At 46.9% G+C, this 21,003-nt stretch overlaps 1 protein-coding gene across 3 annotated transcripts in view; it reads left to right on the forward strand.

Annotated features, from left to right (window-relative positions):
- The window catches only part of LOC146806240 (uncharacterized), a 231,090-nt gene that overhangs the window by 11,739 nt on the left and 198,348 nt on the right, over positions 1 to 21,003 (forward strand). For all 3 annotated transcript variants that reach the window (XM_085623481.1, XM_085623483.1, XM_085623482.1), the window contains exon 2: positions 17,941 to 18,620. In XM_085623481.1, coding sequence (XP_085479607.1) covers positions 17,955 to 18,620 — 666 coding nt within the window. In that variant the 5' untranslated portion in view covers positions 17,941 to 17,954. The remainder of the gene's footprint in view (positions 1 to 17,940; positions 18,621 to 21,003) is intronic.

Below are 21,003 nucleotides of genomic sequence, written 5' to 3' on the forward strand. Positions count from 1 at the left end.
AACGTTTTGCTCCTCAAATGAATTGTACTTGCTAAAAACAATAAATAACAAGCATTTGCAATTCAATAGATCTCGCATTTGTTAAAGTTAGAGCTGTAGGTGTTGAAAATACCAATGTTTATTACATTTTGTTTTTTTTATTTGCAGTGGAGTTGTTATATGTGCTCATCACTATTGCCAATGGTATAAAAAAGCAAAAGTAAAAAACATTGTCATTTTCAACACCAACAGCTCTAACTTTAACAAATGCGAGACCTATTGCATTGGAAATGCAATCGGTCTTGCATTTGTTGGAGTTGGAGTTATTGGCATTATAAATGCCAATGTTTTTAGGTCGAGCCTAATGCAGCGCGCAAGCGCTGCTTAGGATGACCTCTTGGAATCACTCGAGGCTTTTTCGGAAACTCGTGCATGTACTGCACTGTTTCCAATGAGCACTCGTGCATGTACGGCGTTTACCTTGTGGGAGCGAGCAGCGGCGCCATCTGTTTGCAATTATTGCGCCCGCGCTTGTCTAATTAGCTTTCGCTGTCATGCTTACTGGAGCAGCAGCACGCGCAGGGGCCATCTGTTTTCTCAGTCGACGATTTGCAAGGATTTCTCCACAAATCACTTTCAAAGGTGCCGTAAAGCCCACATTTTTAGGCTGTCACTTGATCACCACTGCTGTCTTGCCTCCAGTGGAAAAGCAAAAATAAAATGAAAGTAGCTCGGTCTGGCTGCAGCATTGCACCGGGCACCAGTTCCTTCAAATATCGTCTGCAGGTGCCCTGGGAGCGATTTAATTATGTCTAATGTCACCTTCGATCAGGTGTTACAACTGTCAACACGGATGTCCAAATCGTGATACATTTAGCAGCATTACGAGTTAAATCGGGAGGAGGGGAATAACAGCACAGATCACACGATGTTTACAGGCATGTACCAGGTCAGTTCGGAATCGGAACTCTCCCACTTTCCCCTCCAAGGCTGCAGAGCGTAGATTTGCCACGCACCAGTGCACGAGCTGCTCTTTCTCCCGGCAGAGACCAAACACGAGGGAATCTCTCAAGTCACGAGCACAATACACCTCCACGGGCACTATGTGACCCACGAGGCATGCCTGAGTCAATTAGGTGACCAGTCAGCTGTACGGCAGGTGAGCAGTCAGCAATCCATTATTTACCAAGCGCGCAGGTGGCTCTCGCTGAGGATTACAGCACAGGCAGGTATTGCTCTTGGTGTATTTTTTCAATCAGATGTAGTGACCAGCGGAACGTGCTCGAAGTGCGCATCTTTAGTGTTTATCGTGTCAGTTCTCCATGTGCATTGGACGTCACAGGCGCGTTCTGAATGCATTAAATGTAACTTCATGTTTGAAATCACAGGCACATTCTAGTGGTCGAGTGTGACCTCATATTTATCGTGCCACGCCCGTACTCTTTGGGCTTCACAGGCGCATTCTGAATGCATCAGTACTTTTAGGTTGTGCTGAACTGGAACGTAAACGTGGTTGCGATGCCTGTCTGGCTAGTCCTCGGCACACGCAGTATGACATTTTACGTAGGTACGTAGTTATTACTCGAAAACCTACTGTTCTTTCTCTATCTTGTAGCGTTACTTATTGCTAGAGTTTTAAGTGGGATGAAAAAACTGGAGGGGGCGGTCTCCCAAAGGGGCGTGGCCAATGTAATTAAGGACGTGGCATAAAATGCGTAAGCTAAAAAACGGTGCTTAGCCCGACTTGTATTTTGCTTCTGTCATTGCATCCAGATATGATACGAGTAGCTACAAGTCAGGATAATGCGCACCACTTATACGGTCCCAAAGGCGAGACCTATTGGCTATGCCAATGCTTGTTTTACCTAGGCATGTTGCAGGGTGCAGTACTATTTGTGGCCAAAAGAGGTCTCTAGTGACCTCTTTTGGCCACATATGGTACTGCACCCTTCAGAAGATATGGTAAATCCTCCCTACCCATAATGCATTGCATGCCAGACAGTACCACGAGTACATTCAATAGCTATGTCCATATATACAATTAGTAGCTTTGAAATGTGACAAAATAATTATTATATTCATTGAGGATTAGGTTGTACTCTGTGGAGCTGATGAAGTGAAATGTATTGAAGGTTTCATATAAATGTGAGCAGTGCTACTGAGTAAAGTAATCACTGCCAGCCTTGCCTATGTGTCCTGCCTGAAGCCCTTTGAGAAAATAGTGCTGTGAGGCTGTAATTAAAACCCAGGGAGTAATATTGCATGTAACGGGGGTGTCCTCATGGGAGGTTACAAGAAGAAACAAGGTGGTACTAAGAAGGGACTACTAAGCCTATTGATCAATGAAAAACCACCATTTACAAAGGGCAGGGACAGGAGCCAATTAAAAAGATGGGCGGAAAGTGGGCGGAACTTTAGGTCCATATCCTGAATACAGCATGTCTTGAAGAGACAGCACAAGCGCTGCGTAGACGAGACCTAATAAAAAAGTTAACAAAAGTTCACTGAAATGCATAGACAAAACCACAGCCTTGTTTTATGTAAGGATGTGATTTACCTCACCTTCATTGAACTTTGGGCCATTGAGCCGGAGTCACTGAGGTTAACATGTGCCCCGTTTGCATCTCTGCATTACTGTGGTAAAATACAGATTTACTTCTTGATTTGAAATGAACGAATGTGTAGGTGGAACAGGATTCCTGGGTGCCCCTATCCAATAAATAGTCATAAGGCTTCTTATGTGTCCTTGAACAGTACCATGCGGATAGGCAGATGTGCGTGTTAATATGCATTTTGATGACAGTTATCTAAAAGTGACCCGTGCAGTAAAATACACCAGACTTTTTGTGTGTTCTTAAATTGGGAGTTGAACTGTTTATCTTGTGTGTCTGGGCTCCTGGGCACTGAAATCAGTGGAGAAATGCTCTCATGTGAGTCACTATACTTTTTAAAGTCTCGCCTAGACAGCACATGCACTGTCTATGCGAGACATTTCGTTTACATACAATGGGCTTACATTCCGCCCATTGCTTGCAATAGGCTGGCAGCTTTGTCACTCTCATTTGCCTGCTTCTATATGGTCTGCACTTGCCGTCATCACTTTTTGTTATTGTTTTCTTAACCCTCCTATGGCCCAAGTACCTGTTGTCCACCCACTGTTTGTCCTTTGGGAGTTTCTTTGTTCTTAATCTTTGCACCATCCTTGAAATTGCACGTCAGCCAACCTGCCTTATTTTATTGGTGTTCGAACCTCTCTTTGGCAAGTAGCAGGTGAGCAGGGTTCATCGGTTTTAGGGCGGTACAATCTGAGGTATTGCTTTGTTTCAGCATTCCCCGCTGCTACAGTTTTGGAACATCTGCCCCAGCTGGGCATGAGTTCTAATCCGCCACCTGTTCCTAAGCATTATGGGTACTTCCTGGTCATTTGCCTTTGTAATTTTGCATGTTAGTGCAGAGAAGGCACTTGGTCACTGCAAACAAGTGGCCCAGTGGCGAAAGCTGCCGCCATCGTAATTAAGGTACCAGGTTGGAATGCCGAATGCTACATTTTTCATCAAGCGAGATATAGCGTTTGACACACCATGGTAAACAGTTGAGAAGATGTTTTAAATGTAATATTATGCTCTACACTGTTATCACGTGAGTTGCGTTGAGAAGCACTGAAATGCCCCCATACAGAGTTTGTGCTATATGGAACAGCAGATTACATCCATAAGCAACCCCATGTGCCTTTCTGTTTTAAAGCTAAAATTTTGTTTTGGATGAAGCACTAGTTACAGTATTGAGTTGAACAAGAAAAGTATATATTAATGCCATGCTCATCTCAGGCCTCTTATCTATTTGCTTATCGGCATGAAACATCGGCACAAAACTCAAAGGGGGCAGGAAGTGTCATTACAGCCAGATCTGTCTACGTTAGAGCTGGTGAACCAGTTCCGAGTCGCAGTGTCGACTCACTATCCCGTGATTCTGGGAAAATCACTTCATATTCTTGTGCCTAAAATAAAAACATGTTTGATGTAACTAGTGCTTAGGTAAAGAGCTACTTCTGTTCTGGTTTGCAATTAAAGCATCAAACAACTTTATGCAGAAGAGGTCTGCACACGTCTAGCTTCTCAAAAGCCCTAAACGGTAAACATACCAGCCAGGGTTCAGGTGTTGTCACTGTGTATGCAACAAACAAAACTACAATAATTGTCTAGTTCTGTATGTTTGAAAGCTAACCGAAGAAACTGGGCACTGATATTCAGTGTGTCTCAATTTCCACTTCTAATACAGGCTCACTGGGGCATGTGGAAAGAGGGCCTCGGGGAGAATGAGAGTGAAAGGAAGAGGCCACCACGTGGGCACACAGTTGGGTTGTTAGCACATTGCAGATGAAGGTATGGGTTTAGTTTATCTCCACCCCCCCTTCCCTCCCGTCCGTCCACAGGAGTGTTAACTTGCATTCAGCATACATATAGGTACATGGAGCAGCAGTGGTGAAAGAAAAGCATAATTCTGGCACGCTTCACTGAATTTAACATTACTGCCACCATATTGACGCTTGTAAAAGCAATTAAAGGCTGGGGCAACTTTCAGGGCCTCAAACGAAGAGCGATTACAAAAAGTAGGAGGGAATGCACACTTATAGTACATTAAACGAAACAGCCTTTGCTTATTTGCCATTTACTTGATTAAACCATTAATATATGATTAAATGTTTAATGAATACTATCAATCTGCAATACAGTCACAAAACGTACATACCTAATAAGTAGTGTGTTGGGAGGTTTACCATTGATAATGACCACAACCGTTTTCTGTCGGAATGTTTGTTACTCAAATGTTTTGAGAGAGCAACCCTTCAAACAAAAGAGACAGAGTTAAAATACTTAACAACAATAATATGTCCCTCGTGTGTATTCTGTCTATAATCTCCAATGCAAACATAAGGAGATGATGGACGGCGTGCTGACATTTTTCAGACACTAGCCCCCAGTCACAGATCTGGGTTGAATCCATCATCGTTCTTTAGCTCAGTCAGCCACCCCAGTTCAGAGCCAGCCATACGCAATTCAGTCTTGACCCTGTTTCTCATGAGAACAGTTCAGCCCGAACTGCCAAGCCTTCCCTGGATTAGATTTGGGGTACCACCCCTCATCCACCAGGTTAGCAAATCTGGGCATACACTGCCAACTTATGGTGAACAAAGCAAACACAAGGCATAATCTGCACTTTAATAACAAACATTCACAACAGCTATAGGTCCCACTTGTGTTTCTTGTCTAATCTCACATGCATCAACTCTCTTATACCACAGAACTCATTTACCCATCCACACATGCAATGAAACCTGTTTATGCAAAAACATCCTTTATTATAATCATGTAATTTTTAATTTCTCAATATATTGATCTCTCCTAAGCAATCTAATATTTCATCAACTTAAATACCTTAAAATACAATTCAAGATTTAAAAAATAATTGTAACATACTAAGAACCATCCTTTTCTGCTATTGATACCCAATGCTACACTTTTCCATATAAGAGAACTAACTAAATTTCAGTGAAAAAAGCCATATCATATCTTACTGTATCATGGGTATATCAATAAAAAAGAAATTTGTCAAATGAATACAATATTCAGAGGCCTATTACACAGTATTCTAAAATTGAAATATTCAAAGTTGTCAATGCAGTGTTTCGGTGGTCAAAAGTTGGTTTACCCCACCTGCTTCAGGACAAAGTATTAAAAACAAAGATGTTATCTATAAAATAAATCATAAAAACATATTTCAAATATGAATAGAAAAAGAGGAAGAAACGAACAATGTTATATGAGTAAATTTAGTACATGTACATACGGTCTGAATAATAGGGAGGAATGGGAAAAACTATTGGGATGAGGAATCCATTAAAGTAGGCTGAGCCTTGTATTTGGGTCCTTTTGGGAATACTGTGTAATAGGCCTTTGTATATTGTATTGATTCGACTATATACCCATGATACAATAAGATATGATATGGCTTTTATCACTGAAATTTAGTTAGTTCTCGATATAGAAAAGTGTGGAATAGGGTACCAATAACAGAAAAGGATTGTTTTTAGTATGTAACAATGATTTTTTAAATCTTGAATTGTTTTTTAAGGTATTTAATTTGATATCTTAGATTGATTATGAGATCAATATATTGAGATATTAAAAATTACATTTTTATAATAAAGGATAGTTTTTGCATTAACAGGTTCTATTGCAAATGTGGATGGTTAAAGAATGTTGAGTAAATGAGTTTCGTGGTCTAAGAGAGTAGATGCATGTGAGATTATAGATACAATACACAAGAGGGACCTATTACTGTTGTGAATGTTTGTTATACATGTGCAGATTATGCCGTTGATGGTACTGATAAATTGCTTATTGTTTTCTATGTCTGGGGCATTTCTGCCCGGAGCGCATTGTGTTGCCGTGGTGTGTTCTAGCAGAACTTCGGGGATAGTGCATCTCTTGGTGGATTAACATTTTCATTGCGAAGAGTTTGTTTTTGTGTGATGTGTGTCTGTATCCATTTAACATGGCCTCTTTGTCTTGGTGTGACCGTGCTTAACTCGCGCTGCAACACCATTTACTTTGAAATGTAAATACGTTTGCAGTGCGGGCAGCAATGTGTGGTAAAGGTAAACACTACACTGCAAACGTATATGCATGAATTATCACTGCAATGCCGACACGTTACTTTATCCATCTAACCCCCAGTACGACATCAAGCCACCACTGGGGGGCACACGTGCCACCTTTGGCATTGCATTGGAAGCCTCTAGTACGCGTAAAACATCTGACCCTCACATACTGTGAGGCTTGTGCTTCTCTCCAGTGCACACTGTTGGGATGGATTAAAGTCATTTTAAGAGCCATTTGGTTTGTTTTTATCACAAAATCACATTCATATTTTATGCGTAGGGAGATTAAGTGATGTGCACAGAATCACAGGATTTTCATCCGACGCCAAGACTCGAACCTACTTCCCCAGTGCCAAGGTACGCAGCTCTGCCCGTAATCACATCTCCCTGCTTCATCCTCTGAACCAAAACCCTTCGGATAGTTTTACAGCCAGCATCGTATGTTCTTTAATGTCTCCTTTGAAGCAAATACTTGGTAATGTCAATCAAATGCTTTTTTATTGAAGTCATGCTAGGAGCTACAAACGATACCACTTAGGATAATTTCAAAATCACTGATAGCAATCTAAAACACTGTACTGCTACGTTCACACTAAATACCTGTAAAAGAAGGATGTTGTCTTTGTATAAAAAAACAAAGTTACACAGCTAAAAGAAATTGGTAAAGCCAGTAGCTCTTGCATAGGCGAGAGCTATTGGCTTTGCCAGTGCTTGTTTTATCAAGCATGCATTAAACCTGACCTGTTGCCCTGCCCCTTTTGATGAAGCTTTTTAGTAGCTTTCTACTTTGCATTTAAATGGGATTGTTTTCTGGTTCCAGATTCCCTCAAGCCGCGGCTATATGGGAAGATGGGCTTGTGTCTTCCCTGCAAACCATGATGCTAGGGAACAGCTCTGCGGTGGTTGGAAAGGTGCCCTCTCTGCCTCCTGTAGACTCTGCAGTACCTTGTTTGTGCATAGATTAATGCGAAGCTCAGAAGCAACGCTTACTTATCCACCTTCAGATGCCCGTGGTCTTGGGATGGGCACAAACAGTTGCAACCAACCCTATTGTTTCACAAAATTATAAAAATAAAAAAATCAATTCAAAACCTGTGACTGATGTAGTGTGTACTTGTCGGCAGCAAATCACAACAGCCTCAGATGAACGGTTGCCAAGATTGCTGCTTTCAAATCTGTAAGGTGCAAAAAAGCTGTCTCAAAATGAGACCGCTCTGTTAGAGACCACACAGAACACCTCAGGTACATTATTATTGTGATATACAGTGAAGCGAGACAGCTGCTAGAAACCACACAGGACACTGCAGGTACATTATTACTGCGATGTACAGCAAAGAGAGACAGCTCTGTTAGAGACCACAAAGAACACTGCAGGTACATTATTACTATGATTAGTAATATGTGTGGAGGTGCACCAGGAAAAGAAGTCCAATCCCATATGTGTTTTAATGATATTCTTTATTTTCAAAGCAAACACAAGGAGATGATGGACGGAGCGCTGAAACTTTCCAGACACTCACCCCCAGTGTCGGATCTAGGTTGAATCCGTCATCGTTCTTAAGCTCACTTTGCCACCTCAGTTCAGACCCAGCTATATGCAAATCAGTCTTGACCCTATGCCTCATGGGAACAGTCCAGCCTGAACTGCCAAACCAGGTCTTCCCTGAAAGGGAAACAAGCATCCTGGGACCGGTTTCGGGGTAACGCCCCTCATCAGCCAGGCTAGCTTGAATCCAGTGGCAAAGTGAGCAAAGGACCCACGTCTGGGCATACCCTGCCAACTTAGGGCAAATAAAGCAAACACAAGGAGATGATTGATGGAGCACTGAAACTTTTCAGACACTCGCCCCCAGTCACAGATCGGGGTTGAATCCATCATCGTTCTTTATTTTCAATCTTTTATTTTTAAAACATTCACAATCCAGCCAACGTGTTTCGTTCCATAACCTCCCGAAACTTTGTCAGGGTTTCAAATCGTATTGTGTTCCAAAATTATTAATTGCTGATTGTGTTCTCAGTCAGTGCTCCAGCGTTGTTTGCCGGTCGCTATATATTCCAATGGGCATCGTAGAGCCCATGTAGTATACCATGATAAGTGTATATCGGGGAGTGTCTTGCGGCATGGTTTCCGCCGCTGAGTTGATAGTCTTTTGTTACATTATTACTATGATATGCAGCAAAAAATATAATAGACCAAAATACTGAAGCTTGTCTAACTGAATCACTGTTGATTTTATGGGACATTTGAAAGGGTCATTGTGCCTAACCCAGTCGAGTGTTATCACTGCTTTTTTAGGTCTTGGCTTTAGACGGCGCACATGCGCGGTCTCGAGAGAAACATGCTGTATGTACTGTTGTGGGCTTCAGCCTGCCCATAGGCTTCCCATTTGCTGGCACCATCGTTGCTGCATTTGTCGTTCTCCCCATGTGTTAAGGGCATGCTTACGTCATGCCTCTTCCAGTGTTTAGCCCTCCCCGAAAGCACCGCCCAACTTCTTTTAACCATGCACAGTGGCCATTGCAGGGCATTGTTTTGGGACTACTTTGTTTGGTTTGTTTGAGCACTTAACACACTCGCTCGTCTTTAAAGTTTTCTGTTTATGTGAATCCGGCTGCCCATAATATGAAACGCTCCGCTACCCTTTCTTCCCCACTGCCTCTGTGTGCTTTAATGGCAGTAAGATGAGCCCGGTTCTTATCTTATCCCATGCCGCTGCCTAGCTCCTGATGTTCTGTCTGCCGATAGGGTTAAATGAAGCACACCCCTGGTTAGGCAACGCAAGCAGTCGAAGCGTTATAATTTGTGCTCACAAGTACCATTCTCATTCGTACTTATTTTATCTGTCTCGAAAGAATAAAAGGAGGCGTCCGCTCGGCAAATGCATGAATCTGACCTGCAGGTACGTAGCCTCTGCAGAGTTCTCTCACAAGTACATGTTTCTCTCCGTACAAATTTGCTGTGCACACGCAAACAAACCAGCACTAACTTTGCAGTGCATGTCTTGGCATTCATAGCTCTTCCCTTGCTTGCAAGTAAGGACCTTGTACCCATTTGTTTTACAGTTCTTACGCTATTTCACAAAAATGGTCAGTCCTTGGCAGGGCTTTAAGTGGGATAAAAAAACCGCAAAGGGGCGTGGCCAATGTAATTAGGGGCGTGGCTTAAAACACCTAAGCCAAAAATGTGTGCTTAGCATAGTGTGCCGTCAGACGTGCATTTTGCTGGTTCTGTCAATGCATCCAGATATACGATACAACAAGTAACATCATACCTACAAGTCAGGACTATTGGCTTTGTCAATGGTTGTTTGTTGCAAAAGATAAATAAGCAGCAACTGTGGCTTGTATATAATATTGAAAATGTTTCCGCTTAAAGCCCTGGTGACACCGCGACAATGTTGCTGCTCCTGAGTCTCAGAAAGAGAAGGGAAATCCTGAGAGAAAATGACTCTCTCTTGAAAGGATTTCCCTTCCCCTACAATGCTCACCTGGCATGACATCATGCCGTAACTTCTCCACTAGTGATAAGTGAGCAGCGCACACCAGTGAGACGTGAGCAGTGTCCGCAGCGGACATGATTTGCCTGCTGTCTTGAAACGGGTCTCTATCGGGCTTTGTTTTGTGCCCTGGCACTTTTTAGATCTCGCCTGCAATGCAGCGCATGCGCTGCTTCGGCTTGGCGAGATCTATTGTCGTTGCTTTTGTGTCCGGCTTCTGTAGAAGCAGGGTTGGAGTCCGCCCTGTCCGCATAAGACCCCGCCCACCCGGACTGGAGATTTCTTGTTATTAGAAGCGTTGGAGAACCGCCTCCTGGCTTTGATTGGTCCCTACATGCGGATGGGGCGGGGCTCTACGGACACCTATTTGTCTTCCGTGGTAGGCGCAGTGACGAATGGTTTGCTACCACAGAGCACGTGCGCCGCTTCAGTCCGAGCAGCCGCGAGCATGGTGAGGGGCTCAAAGCCAGCACGGGTCTCTGATCGCTGCCTGGGGGACGTACGAGAGGCAACAGGTGAAGGCAGGGTAATTAAATGGAACAAAGGCCACGAGGCGCCGATGGTTCTGCAAATCACAGGCGCTTCAGATGCACCCTCTAAGGAAGCTCCACACTCGTAAATGCATGGAGAACAAAGTCTCCTGGCGGGTCAGGAGGCGATGGAAGATGCGAGCTGGGTTGATTTTGTGGCGCGTCAGGCGGCCTCCCTCAGTGCGGCCCTGCAGGAATGCGGCTCATAAAATCGAAGCCTCCTCCAAGCCTCTCACCGACTTCCCGGTAGGCCGTCATAGCTCACCAGCGGAACTGAGGCTCCCTTCCAGCCAGGGAAAGCATCCGACCCCTCTGCAACTGATTGCCCCCACTCCTGCTGAACGGTGTGGGCAAGGCAGACTGGGATCTCCCAGACCCCGGGGACAGTTACAGGGCCCGCTCCCTCCTTGGCCTCTGAGCTTTCTCGCTCCCGTGCCCAGTCTCCTCCACAGCAGTCCCAGGGCCTTAAAGTTCTCCTCGTGGCGGCCCGGGCACAGCTAAACCTTCATCCTAACAATCATGGGGGACATCTGGACATCACCAGCTCGGGCTTCCTTGGGTGTTTGGGGGGGGCGGTGTGACAGAGGATGTAATGTCCCCCTGTGCCCCCACGGCTGGTCGCTCCTCACCTCCTGCTGCTGCCTGCTGATTACGGACGCCTCCTGCTGCCTGTATCTTCGCGACTGCTCCTGCTGCCTCACGCTTGCTCCCCCGGTCCTCTGCTTACTCTGCCTCACCGCCGCCGCTGACCTGCTGACTCGGTAGGTGCCCCCTCACTCGCGCCTTCTCCCCCGCCGCTGCCCCGGTTCCGCTTCTTCCTTTCCCGCCGCTGACCCCTGACCCCGCCCCCACTCTGTGCCCATTGGTCTACCGCCTCCCAGCTAACCCCCTCCTCCCGGCTCCTTACTTATGACGCCCCCTCAGCGACCGCGCAGCGGACGCGCGCAGCGGGAGCGCCGAAGGTGCGCCAAAGGTAAGCCCGTCTGCGCCTGGACCGCGCCCAGCGCCAGACCCCCTGGCCCCCGCGTCCGCCAACTCCCCCGCAGGATCTACGATGCCGCCACCCTCATCGCACTCAACACCGCCCGAGCCCCCGGGTGCTACCAAGCATCCCCGCGACGCACCCATGGACCCTTCGCCTGCCGATCCTGCAACTTCTCCTGCCTCCGAACCGGCACCGCACCCATCAAGACGGACAACAGCAACCACCTCAAGTGCATCCTGATCAACACCCGCTCCGTCCACAGACACGCCGAGGAACTCTGGAACCTCCTCGACACCGCATCTCCAGACGTCGCCTTCCTCACTGAAACCTGGATGAACGCCTCCTCAGCCCCCGACATCGCCATAGCCATCCCGGACGGCTACAAGATCATCAGGAAGGATCGCGTCAACCAGACCGGAGGGGGCATCGCCATCGTTCACAAAAGCACCATTCGCATCTCGACTGACTCCATCGACGCATTAAACGCCGCCGAATACCTGCACTTCCAGATCCACACCAACCCCAAGACTACCCTCAGAGGCACCCTCATCTACAGACCCCCGGGACCACGCGCACAGTTCTGCGAAGACATCACGGACTTCATCAGCCCTCACGCCCTCCCCTCCACTGACTACATCCTCCTCGGGGACCTCAACTTCCACCTGGAGAACAACAACGACCGCCACACCACCGCCCTGCTGGACAACCTCGCCAACCTCGGACTCAAGCAACTGGTCAACACCCCCACCCACTACGCCGGCCACACGCTCGACCCCCTCTTCTCATCCAGCAAGCACGTCACCTTCAGCCACTCCACCGGACTTCACTGGACTGACCACAGCTGCGTCCACTTCAGCTACAAAAAGAACACGGTCCACCACCACCACCCGGAGCAGGTTCCCCACAGAAACTGGAGCAAGATCACCGTCGACCAGCTCGCCACCTCCCTCAGCCAGAACCCACCTGTCAGGACAACGGACCCTGACACAGCAGCCCTCGACCTCACGCAGTGGCTGACCTCCTGTGCCGACGACCTCGCCCCACTGAGGAACCCACTCACCAGGCCCAGAAGCAAGAAGGCCCCCTGGTTCACCGACGAACTCAAGGACTCCAAGAAGGCCTGCCGCACCCTCGAAGGCGTGGCTCCTCGACAAAACCGCCGACAACATGACCACCCTCAAACTCGCCACCCGCAGACATCACCAGCTCATCCGCACCACCAAGAAGAAATCTCTGAAGGAACGACTGGACAAGAACGCCCATGACAGCAAGGAGCTCTTCAACATCGTCAAGGAGTTCTCCAACCCCAGCACCGGCAACAACGACATCACTCCCTCGCAGGACCTCTGCGACTCCCTCGCCTCGTACTTCCACCGCAAGATCGCCGACATCCACAACAGTTTCGGCGCTCCACCCCCGCACCCATCGGTCGAACCTACGCACCCCGCTGCCATCCTCCAAACATGGACCGAGGTGACCCCCGAAGAAACGACACGCATGATGAACACCATCCACTCCGGATCCCCGACCGACCCGTGCCCCCACCATGTCTTCAACAAGGCCGCCTCTACCATCGCACCCCACCTCCGAGACATCATCAACACCTCCTTCGACACAGCAACCTTCCCGGAGAGCTGGAAGCATGCCGAGCTCAGCGCCCTGCTGAAGAAACCAACAGCGGACCCGAGCGACCTCAAGAACTTCCGCCCCATCTCGCTCCTGCCTTACCCCGCCAAAGTCATCGAGAAGGTCGTCAACAAGCAACTGGCTGCCTTCCTCGAGACGAACAGATCCCTCGACCCATCGCAGTCCGGATTCAGAGCCAACCACAGCACTGAGACCGCCCTCATCGCAGCCACCGACGACATCCGAGCCCTGCTCGACAACGGTGAAACAGTGGCACTCATCCTCCTAGACCTCTCCGCAGCATTTGACACTGTCTGCCACCGCACCCTAGTCCAACGCCTCAACGACACCGGCCTCCAAGGGAAGGCTCTGGACTGGATCATCTCATACCTCTCCGGCAGAACTCAGAGAGTACGCCTCCGTTCCGCTCTGAGGCAACCAAAGTCATCTGCGGAGTCCCTCAAGGATCGTCGCTCAGCCCCACTCTCTTCAACATCTACATGAAACCCCTGGCTGCCATCGCACGCCAACACAACCTCAACATCATTTCCTACGCCGCTGACACCCAGCTGATTCTCTCACTCACCAAAGACCCCGACACCGCCAAAGCCAGCCTACACGGAGGGATGAGAGACATCGCCGAATGGATGAACATCAGCCGCCTGAAATTGAACACGGACAAGACGGAAGTCCTCATCCTGGGACCGTCGCCCTCCGCATGGGACGACTCCTGGTGGCCCCCGGCCCTAGGCACCGCACCCAAGCCAACGGACCACGCACGCAACTTGGGCGTCATCCTGGACTCCTCCCTATCGATGACCAGACAAGTCAACGCCGTCTCCTCATCTTGCTTCCACACCCTCCGAATGCTCCGCAAGATCTTCCGATGGATCCCGACCGAGACCAGGAAGACGGTCACCCAGGCCCTCGTCACCAGCAGACTAGACTACGGAAACACCCTCTACGCCGATACAACAGCCAAGCTTCAGAAGAGACTTCAGCGTGTCCAGAACGCCTCCGCCCGACTCATCCTGGACGTCCCACGACGCAGCCACATCTCGAGCCACCTGAGAGGCCTGCACTGGCTCCCGGTCAACAAGAGGATCACGTTCAGACTCCTCACCCACGCACACACATCCCTCCACGACCTGGGCCCAAGGTACCTCAACGACCGCCTGACCTTCTACACGCCCACCCGCCAGCTACGATCCGCGAATCTCGCCCTCGCCGTTGTCCCTCGCGTCCAGAGAGCCACCGCCGGAGGAAGATCCTTCTCCTACCTGGCGGCCAAGACATGGAACTCCCTGCTCGTCCACCTGCGGCTGACCCAGGACCACCTCGCCTTCAGGAAACAGCTCAAGACCTGGCTGTTCGAGCAGTAGCAGACCCCCTCCCCCAAGCGCCTTGAGACCCTTCCGGGTGAGTAGTGCGCGATATAAATTCCATGATTGATTGATTGATTGATTGAATGTTAGGGTCAGAGCTGCTGAATTGGGTACTATGCAGATGGGTTTGAGACGTTCCTCAACATCCTGTATTTCTGGCCAAATTACTTTATTCCCAAGGACTTTAATAACAAGAATTTGTAATGCTACAGGTATTTCATTTTATTAACTTTGACCTTGGTATTGTGAATGACAATGCCTTTTATTATTACAGGTTTTTTAAACGCATAAATAAAAGGCATTGCCATTTATAATGTCAATTGCTCAAAATCTCTTAATTGCGAGACCTATTGCATTGTAAATGCTTATTTCCGGACTGCAGTGACAGCAGGCTTCTGTCACTGCAGTCGGGGGAAAAAAGATGGTTCGTCTGTGCTAGGGCACAAAACAGAGCTCGATAGAGACCCGTTTGGAGCCCCCCTTTAAAAAACTGCCAGTGGTGAGACCCGGTGAGACCCGGCCCACTTAAAGCCCTGGTCTTTGGCTTCATGGCTCTTATTCTCAAATTCCGATACATTATGGTCATGGGAACTTCTCATTTAAAACATGTCGTTATCTCAGTATTTTCTGCAAGGGAAATCCGAAACAGTTGTCTTACACGCTGCGTTCACGACGTGCCTTTTGTTTGAATGCTCTCATGTTTAAAAACTAAGGGGCTTTTCTTTAAAGAATTATGCAAAATGAACTAAAGCAGCTGATGAAGTGCTATGCTATAGGGGATATTAAAGTGGTTTACACATTTCCTATACACAAGTTTTGTCTTGGTTTGTAAAATTGCCGTTTTTCTGCAAATGTTTGTGGAATTTGCAAACGAGGCAGATCTGTTATGTTTCTGTGTGCGGCCAGAAAACAAGGATTCATACAAGAACGGGTTATATTGTAACTCTGCTCCAATATTTTGGCAGTGCTCGTGATGGGTCAGCAGGTGCTGTCATATAACTATGTTCCTCCTTTAGACTTAGCCGCCGAGCCTTCGCTGGCGGGGTGGATTTGATTGTATTGTCAGTTGTCATCTTACCATATCCAAGGAGCGCTTCGTATAGTAATAACATAAGACCTACATGATGGGCAGAGAAACTTAAAAATCTTTAAAAATATGTTCTGCTTAATGACCGCCTGGGTAGTTTATTTTTAGGGAGTTTCATTAGTCGAGGTAGTTTGTGGAGTAATTTGCATTCTAGGTGGGAATGATTTCGGTGTTGTACAAGAGTAATCAAAGAGCTGCTGTTATCTTGTCTTGGGGTCCCCAACAACGTGCAGTATTTTCTAATGAATTTACCATTGACTGCAGCTGTTGCGTTGATAACTCTTCAGGGTCTTGTAAATGTGGGAACGAAGAAAACCTGCAATGTGGAGGGACCTGGGGAGAGAAAAAGAGATCCGGATCTACTGGGCGGATTCTGCCTTACTGTCTCCCTTTATTTGACTGATATGTCTGGTCTTGGTAGAGAACTGGTTGGACTACTTTAATCATTCCTTCTGTGATTGAGATGTCTAGGACTGATGGAGGACAATATTGTTACATTTATGGGGGGTTTATTTAGCAAAGAAGCCTCTTGTTTTGTTCTAGTCACATCCACCGCATCCTGCTTTAAGCGACAGAGGCTATAGGGAGAGGAGCGACCAGCAGCTCATAACAAACACATTTCGACGAACTAGGCTCCTTGTTCGTTGCACATATAAAGGAGAAAATATTTCTCCCATCCTGTACACATGCTACTGACCTAGCACTAGGATTCAAAACCGCGTCAATAAAACAGCAAGCATTGGCAAAGCCAGTAGGTCTCGGTAATCTGAGAGCTATAGGCGTTGTCAGTGTTAATGCATTTGTGTACGGCTCTGGAGCTGGTTTTATGAATACACACAAATGCATGAACATTGCCAACGTCTATAGCTCTCCGATTGCCGAGACCTATTGACTTTGCCAATACTTGTTCTATGTACTTATGCGGTCTACGTCTTAGTGATTAAAAGCTATCGAAAGACACTTTCTTGAGCTAGGTTCCCACACTTTGTTCGAAATGTAAAATTAAGTAATGAACATGTGACCTGACTGAGAGACAGGCAGGCAGCATAGAGTGCTAGTAGTACAAACTGGTCTGGTTTGTTACCTAAAAGACACTGGTTGGACAGCCAGGGAAGTGCAAAGGACAGCAGGGGTGGTGGATGAATAGAAGTAGGCCATCCTGGATACTTGTTAATTTTGTTCTCTTTGGTGGAATTAAATTACTGTTCATCTCCCAGCTCTGCAGGAGCACAAGTGAAACGGTTAATGCTGAAGAGAGAACCAAGTGGAATTGCAGGATAAAAAAAGAATTGTCTACACTGTCAATATGCCTAGCAGTAAGGTGTCAACGCATGCAGACACAGGCATGGACAAATTCTGTATGCGTTGCCATGTTAGTCAGGTCGAATTGTTTGCCAGTGCTTGTTTAATATGTTGCAAGTTTTCAAAAATAGTGCTTATGGCACCCGTGTCCTGCAGAATCATGCAGGTCTTAGGTGGAGAATAGTTGTGTGAAAGAAGTTATTGTAAATGTGGTGCACAGTGAAAACCCCAGCGTTGTAATACTGAAGTTTAATAGACCTCTGTGCTCTTTTTAATTAAGCATGGATGCAGCTAGGATTGAAGATTTGTGGCGCTGTAAAGTTTAGCAGTAAATGGTGCCATGTTCACAGGGGCATCAAGGGCTTTCTGTGCAATATCCTGCAGTAGTTCCTCTCGCAGTATCTTCCAACTGAGTACTTTATTGTGCTGGAGTTAGAATAGTTGGACTCTGCCGTGGAGATTGTGGTAACCTCATCTTCAAGACAGGAATATGAGAAACTGTAGACCAACGGATATTCATGAATTATGTATGGGCCCAATAGTAAGGCATTGGTAACCACTTTCAAAAAACCTAGTTGTCTACATGATAGTTTTATGAGAAACGTACTGATGGAAATGCTGACAGACATGCTTAAGTTGCACTGTGAATTTTTTGTTGATTTCAGGGTGTCCTAAGTCTTCGTATATTCAATCTACAATACTGTCATATAAATGGTGAATTTTACTTTGGCAACCCCCTTTAAAATTGGGTCCTTTCAAAGCCAAGGGGAAAATGAGCAGTTTGTGGGAAAGATGAATGTATATTTGTAAAGCTTTCCATAGTCGTGAAACACCTGCAGAAAAAGTTTGATTCGAGTAGTTTAAACTTGCTCTTTCTTTTTATTTTAGCAGGTGAAGGGTCAATGGAAAAAGACATGGAAGGGCAGCATCTGGAGGGGTTTCCTACAAAGAAAGAGCCACAGGACACTTTTTTGGGAGAGCACAAAGACCATCTGTTCATGCCTTCTGTGGTTCCTGAGCACTGCAAGAGTGGGCCGGATGCAGGACCGCGGTTTGGAGGGCCTGCAGGTTGTCCGCCTAATCCAGCCAACTTGTACAATGCAGTCTGTAAAGTGGAAAACCACATCGGAGAACAGGAAGGAGACTCTATAGATACTTGCACTGATTCTGTGAAATCCTCCACCGGCAAGAAAACTTTTAAGCTGAACCCAAAGAAGCCTTCTGGAGAACGCCCTTTTAGTTGTAGTGAATGTGACAAGAACTTTCTGCGGGGGGCTGATCTCGCCAGGCACTTGCGGACACACTTGGGTGGGGTGAGAGCCTATGTCTGCAATGTATGCGGCAAGTGCTTCAGGCGCAACACCTCCCTCATTATTCACGAGCGGATCCACACCGGAGAGCGCCCGTACCAGTGCGTCCAGTGTGGCAAGAGTTTCATACAGCGGCAGCACCTAACCACGCATCAGAAGATCCACACTGGGGAGCGGCCTTTTCAGTGCATTGAGTGTGGCAAAGGTTTCCGCTGGAGGTCTGAGCTCATCAAGCACCAGAAGAATCACACAGAAAAGGTACTGTTTATATGTTTCAAGTGAATGCAGCATAACAGTATAAATCCACATAGATATTGTGTCCTTCCACAATGCCTGTCAATTGATATACATATGAGCGTCTGGTCTCAACAAGCCAGGAAGTTGACCTGGTTGGCCAACTTCCTGTAAAGAAAAGACCCTAATTTTGAGACCCGACCAGCTCACATTGGTTTCTAAAGTAAAAACTTAAAATGCATTGTACGATCTTCAAAATATGTTATGCAAACCAAAACACATGTTCCTAACCAACTTCAGACACATGGATAGCTTTTGTGTGCCATAATGCAATTCATCAATTTTAAATTTTCAAGGATTTGGCTAAAAGCAGATTAACCTTTTTTCTTAAAGCAACAACATAAAAAATAGTAGCTGAAAGTGGCCATTTTTTAACAACTCCTTCTACCAGCATGCTGTTATTTTTTATTTCTACATTTGAAATCATCTTCTCTGGATAAGAATGACCTGCTTAGTATAGAATGCAAGTTTGAATATGCCTAATGGTATCATGGTGTCGAGTAAAGGAATTTAAAAGGCTGTCACCCTGCATCCCAGGAACATTTTAATTAAATACTCTGTGTTTTTATCATTGAAATCTAACCGGGGTAAATCCTCCTTCTTTTTTTTTTTTAGTCACACTGAATGCAGGTTTCTTGCTTTTTTTAAATGATTTGGGGATATAGTTGACCACTAGTAGCGGGTGCAAATAACTGATTCCTAGCTAGGGGCACATCCGTGGACAGTAGCACAGTAAATAACTACTTGGGAGATACTTAGGGGCTCATTACGATGGCGGACAGACCTGAGTCCGTCCGCCACAGTCACGGGAATTGGGACCGTCCGCCTATATGGCAGCGGTCCCGTCCATGGAATCATAATGCCACCGCCACGGTGGCGGTCGCATTGGGCATTTTTACCATTGCGGTGGGTGCTGCAGGCTGCAGCACCCGACGCAATGGTAAAAATGCAGGGTTTGCATTTCCCTGCACTACGTGGCAGGCACCATGCGGTGCCTGCCACATAGTGCAGGGAAATGTAGGAGGGCACCATAGGTGCCCCCCAAGTGCAGTAGGGAAGTGTCCCTGCTGAAGGGGGCCCGCAACAGGCCCCCAAAGTCAATCTCTGCCAGCCTTTGAATGGAAGGTGAACCACCATTCAAGGCTTGCGGAGATGAAGCCTCGTATTACGGCGGACGGTGCCTGTTAGGCACCGCCACCATTCTAGGTATGCTTTGCAGGTCCGCCAGGCAATCTGAACGATCGCCCGTGGCGGAGGGAACTCCTGTCCATCAGCAAACCGCCTTCTTTCATAATTTGGCAGGCGGAGAATAGCCGTAATTTGGCCTGCCGGTGGCGGATTCACCGCAATCGTAATGAGCCCCTTAGTATTTGTATTAGAGTATTTGTATCATGCTATCTTTAGATCAAGCCTCTACTTCAGAATAACCTAGTGCATATGGCTGATTGTATTGTTATCTGTAATCGCGAATAAATAATATTAGAGACACTGCTTGCGAGTGCAGAACAGCCAAGGGTGTCATGGGGCATGGAGGAAGAAAGTGTAGGGATAGGTTGATGTAGAGCAGTTGTCTCCAATGTGTCTTATGGTGGAAGCTAGTTATGAACACTGATATTTTTCATGAGTGACTCATGGATATTATCACTATTACACTAGGGACCACATCCAGTAAAATGACAACTGTGACCGCCCCATTTAGGATTATTGTTAATGACCTCCCTCTGCAGCACCACACTCCAGTGACTCCGCTCTGGCACCTGTTGATTCCTGGCCGAGTGTTCATTCGCACAGTGGTGACTGCAATAGTTGGGCCTACAGCAGGACCAATCTATGTGCCTCTTTGCTGGATTGAGAGCAGAGACAGGTGATCATGTTGCGCGCTACACGTTTTTGGGCTGTGCAGTGGGTGCTTGTGTTAGTGTGTGGCCTTGTCATTGGGCTGGTTGGCTACAGCTCGGTGGGTATGGAGATGAGCAGTCATACCTCCTTCCAAGTGCCAGACACTCTGTATGACCTACTTTGCTAGACTTCACTTCCAGAAGCTACTTCTAGGGAGTTGGCGAGCTGCCAGTAGCTCTAGAACTACTTCTGGGAGACTCCTGATGTAGAGAGATCAGGCGGAATCAAGAACTGACGTACCAGCACAGTGCTATTGGTGGCCATGTGAGTTATTGGGAAAAGATTGAGAAAAGGTAGGTCTTAATGTTCTCCTGAAATCGCAGCAACAGCAAATAGTTCCTAAGCATAGGTGCATGCACTGAGGAAATTAATCTGCTAGAACTGGGAGTTAATAACATGGAGGCAGCCAGAGGTCTAGGATGAGATGCTGTTTGTGTCTGGAGGACTT

The sequence above is a fragment of the Triturus cristatus genome, chromosome 8 (assembly GCF_964204655.1).
Source record: "Triturus cristatus chromosome 8, aTriCri1.1, whole genome shotgun sequence".
NCBI classification, from domain to species: Eukaryota; Metazoa; Chordata; class Amphibia; order Caudata; family Salamandridae; genus Triturus; species Triturus cristatus.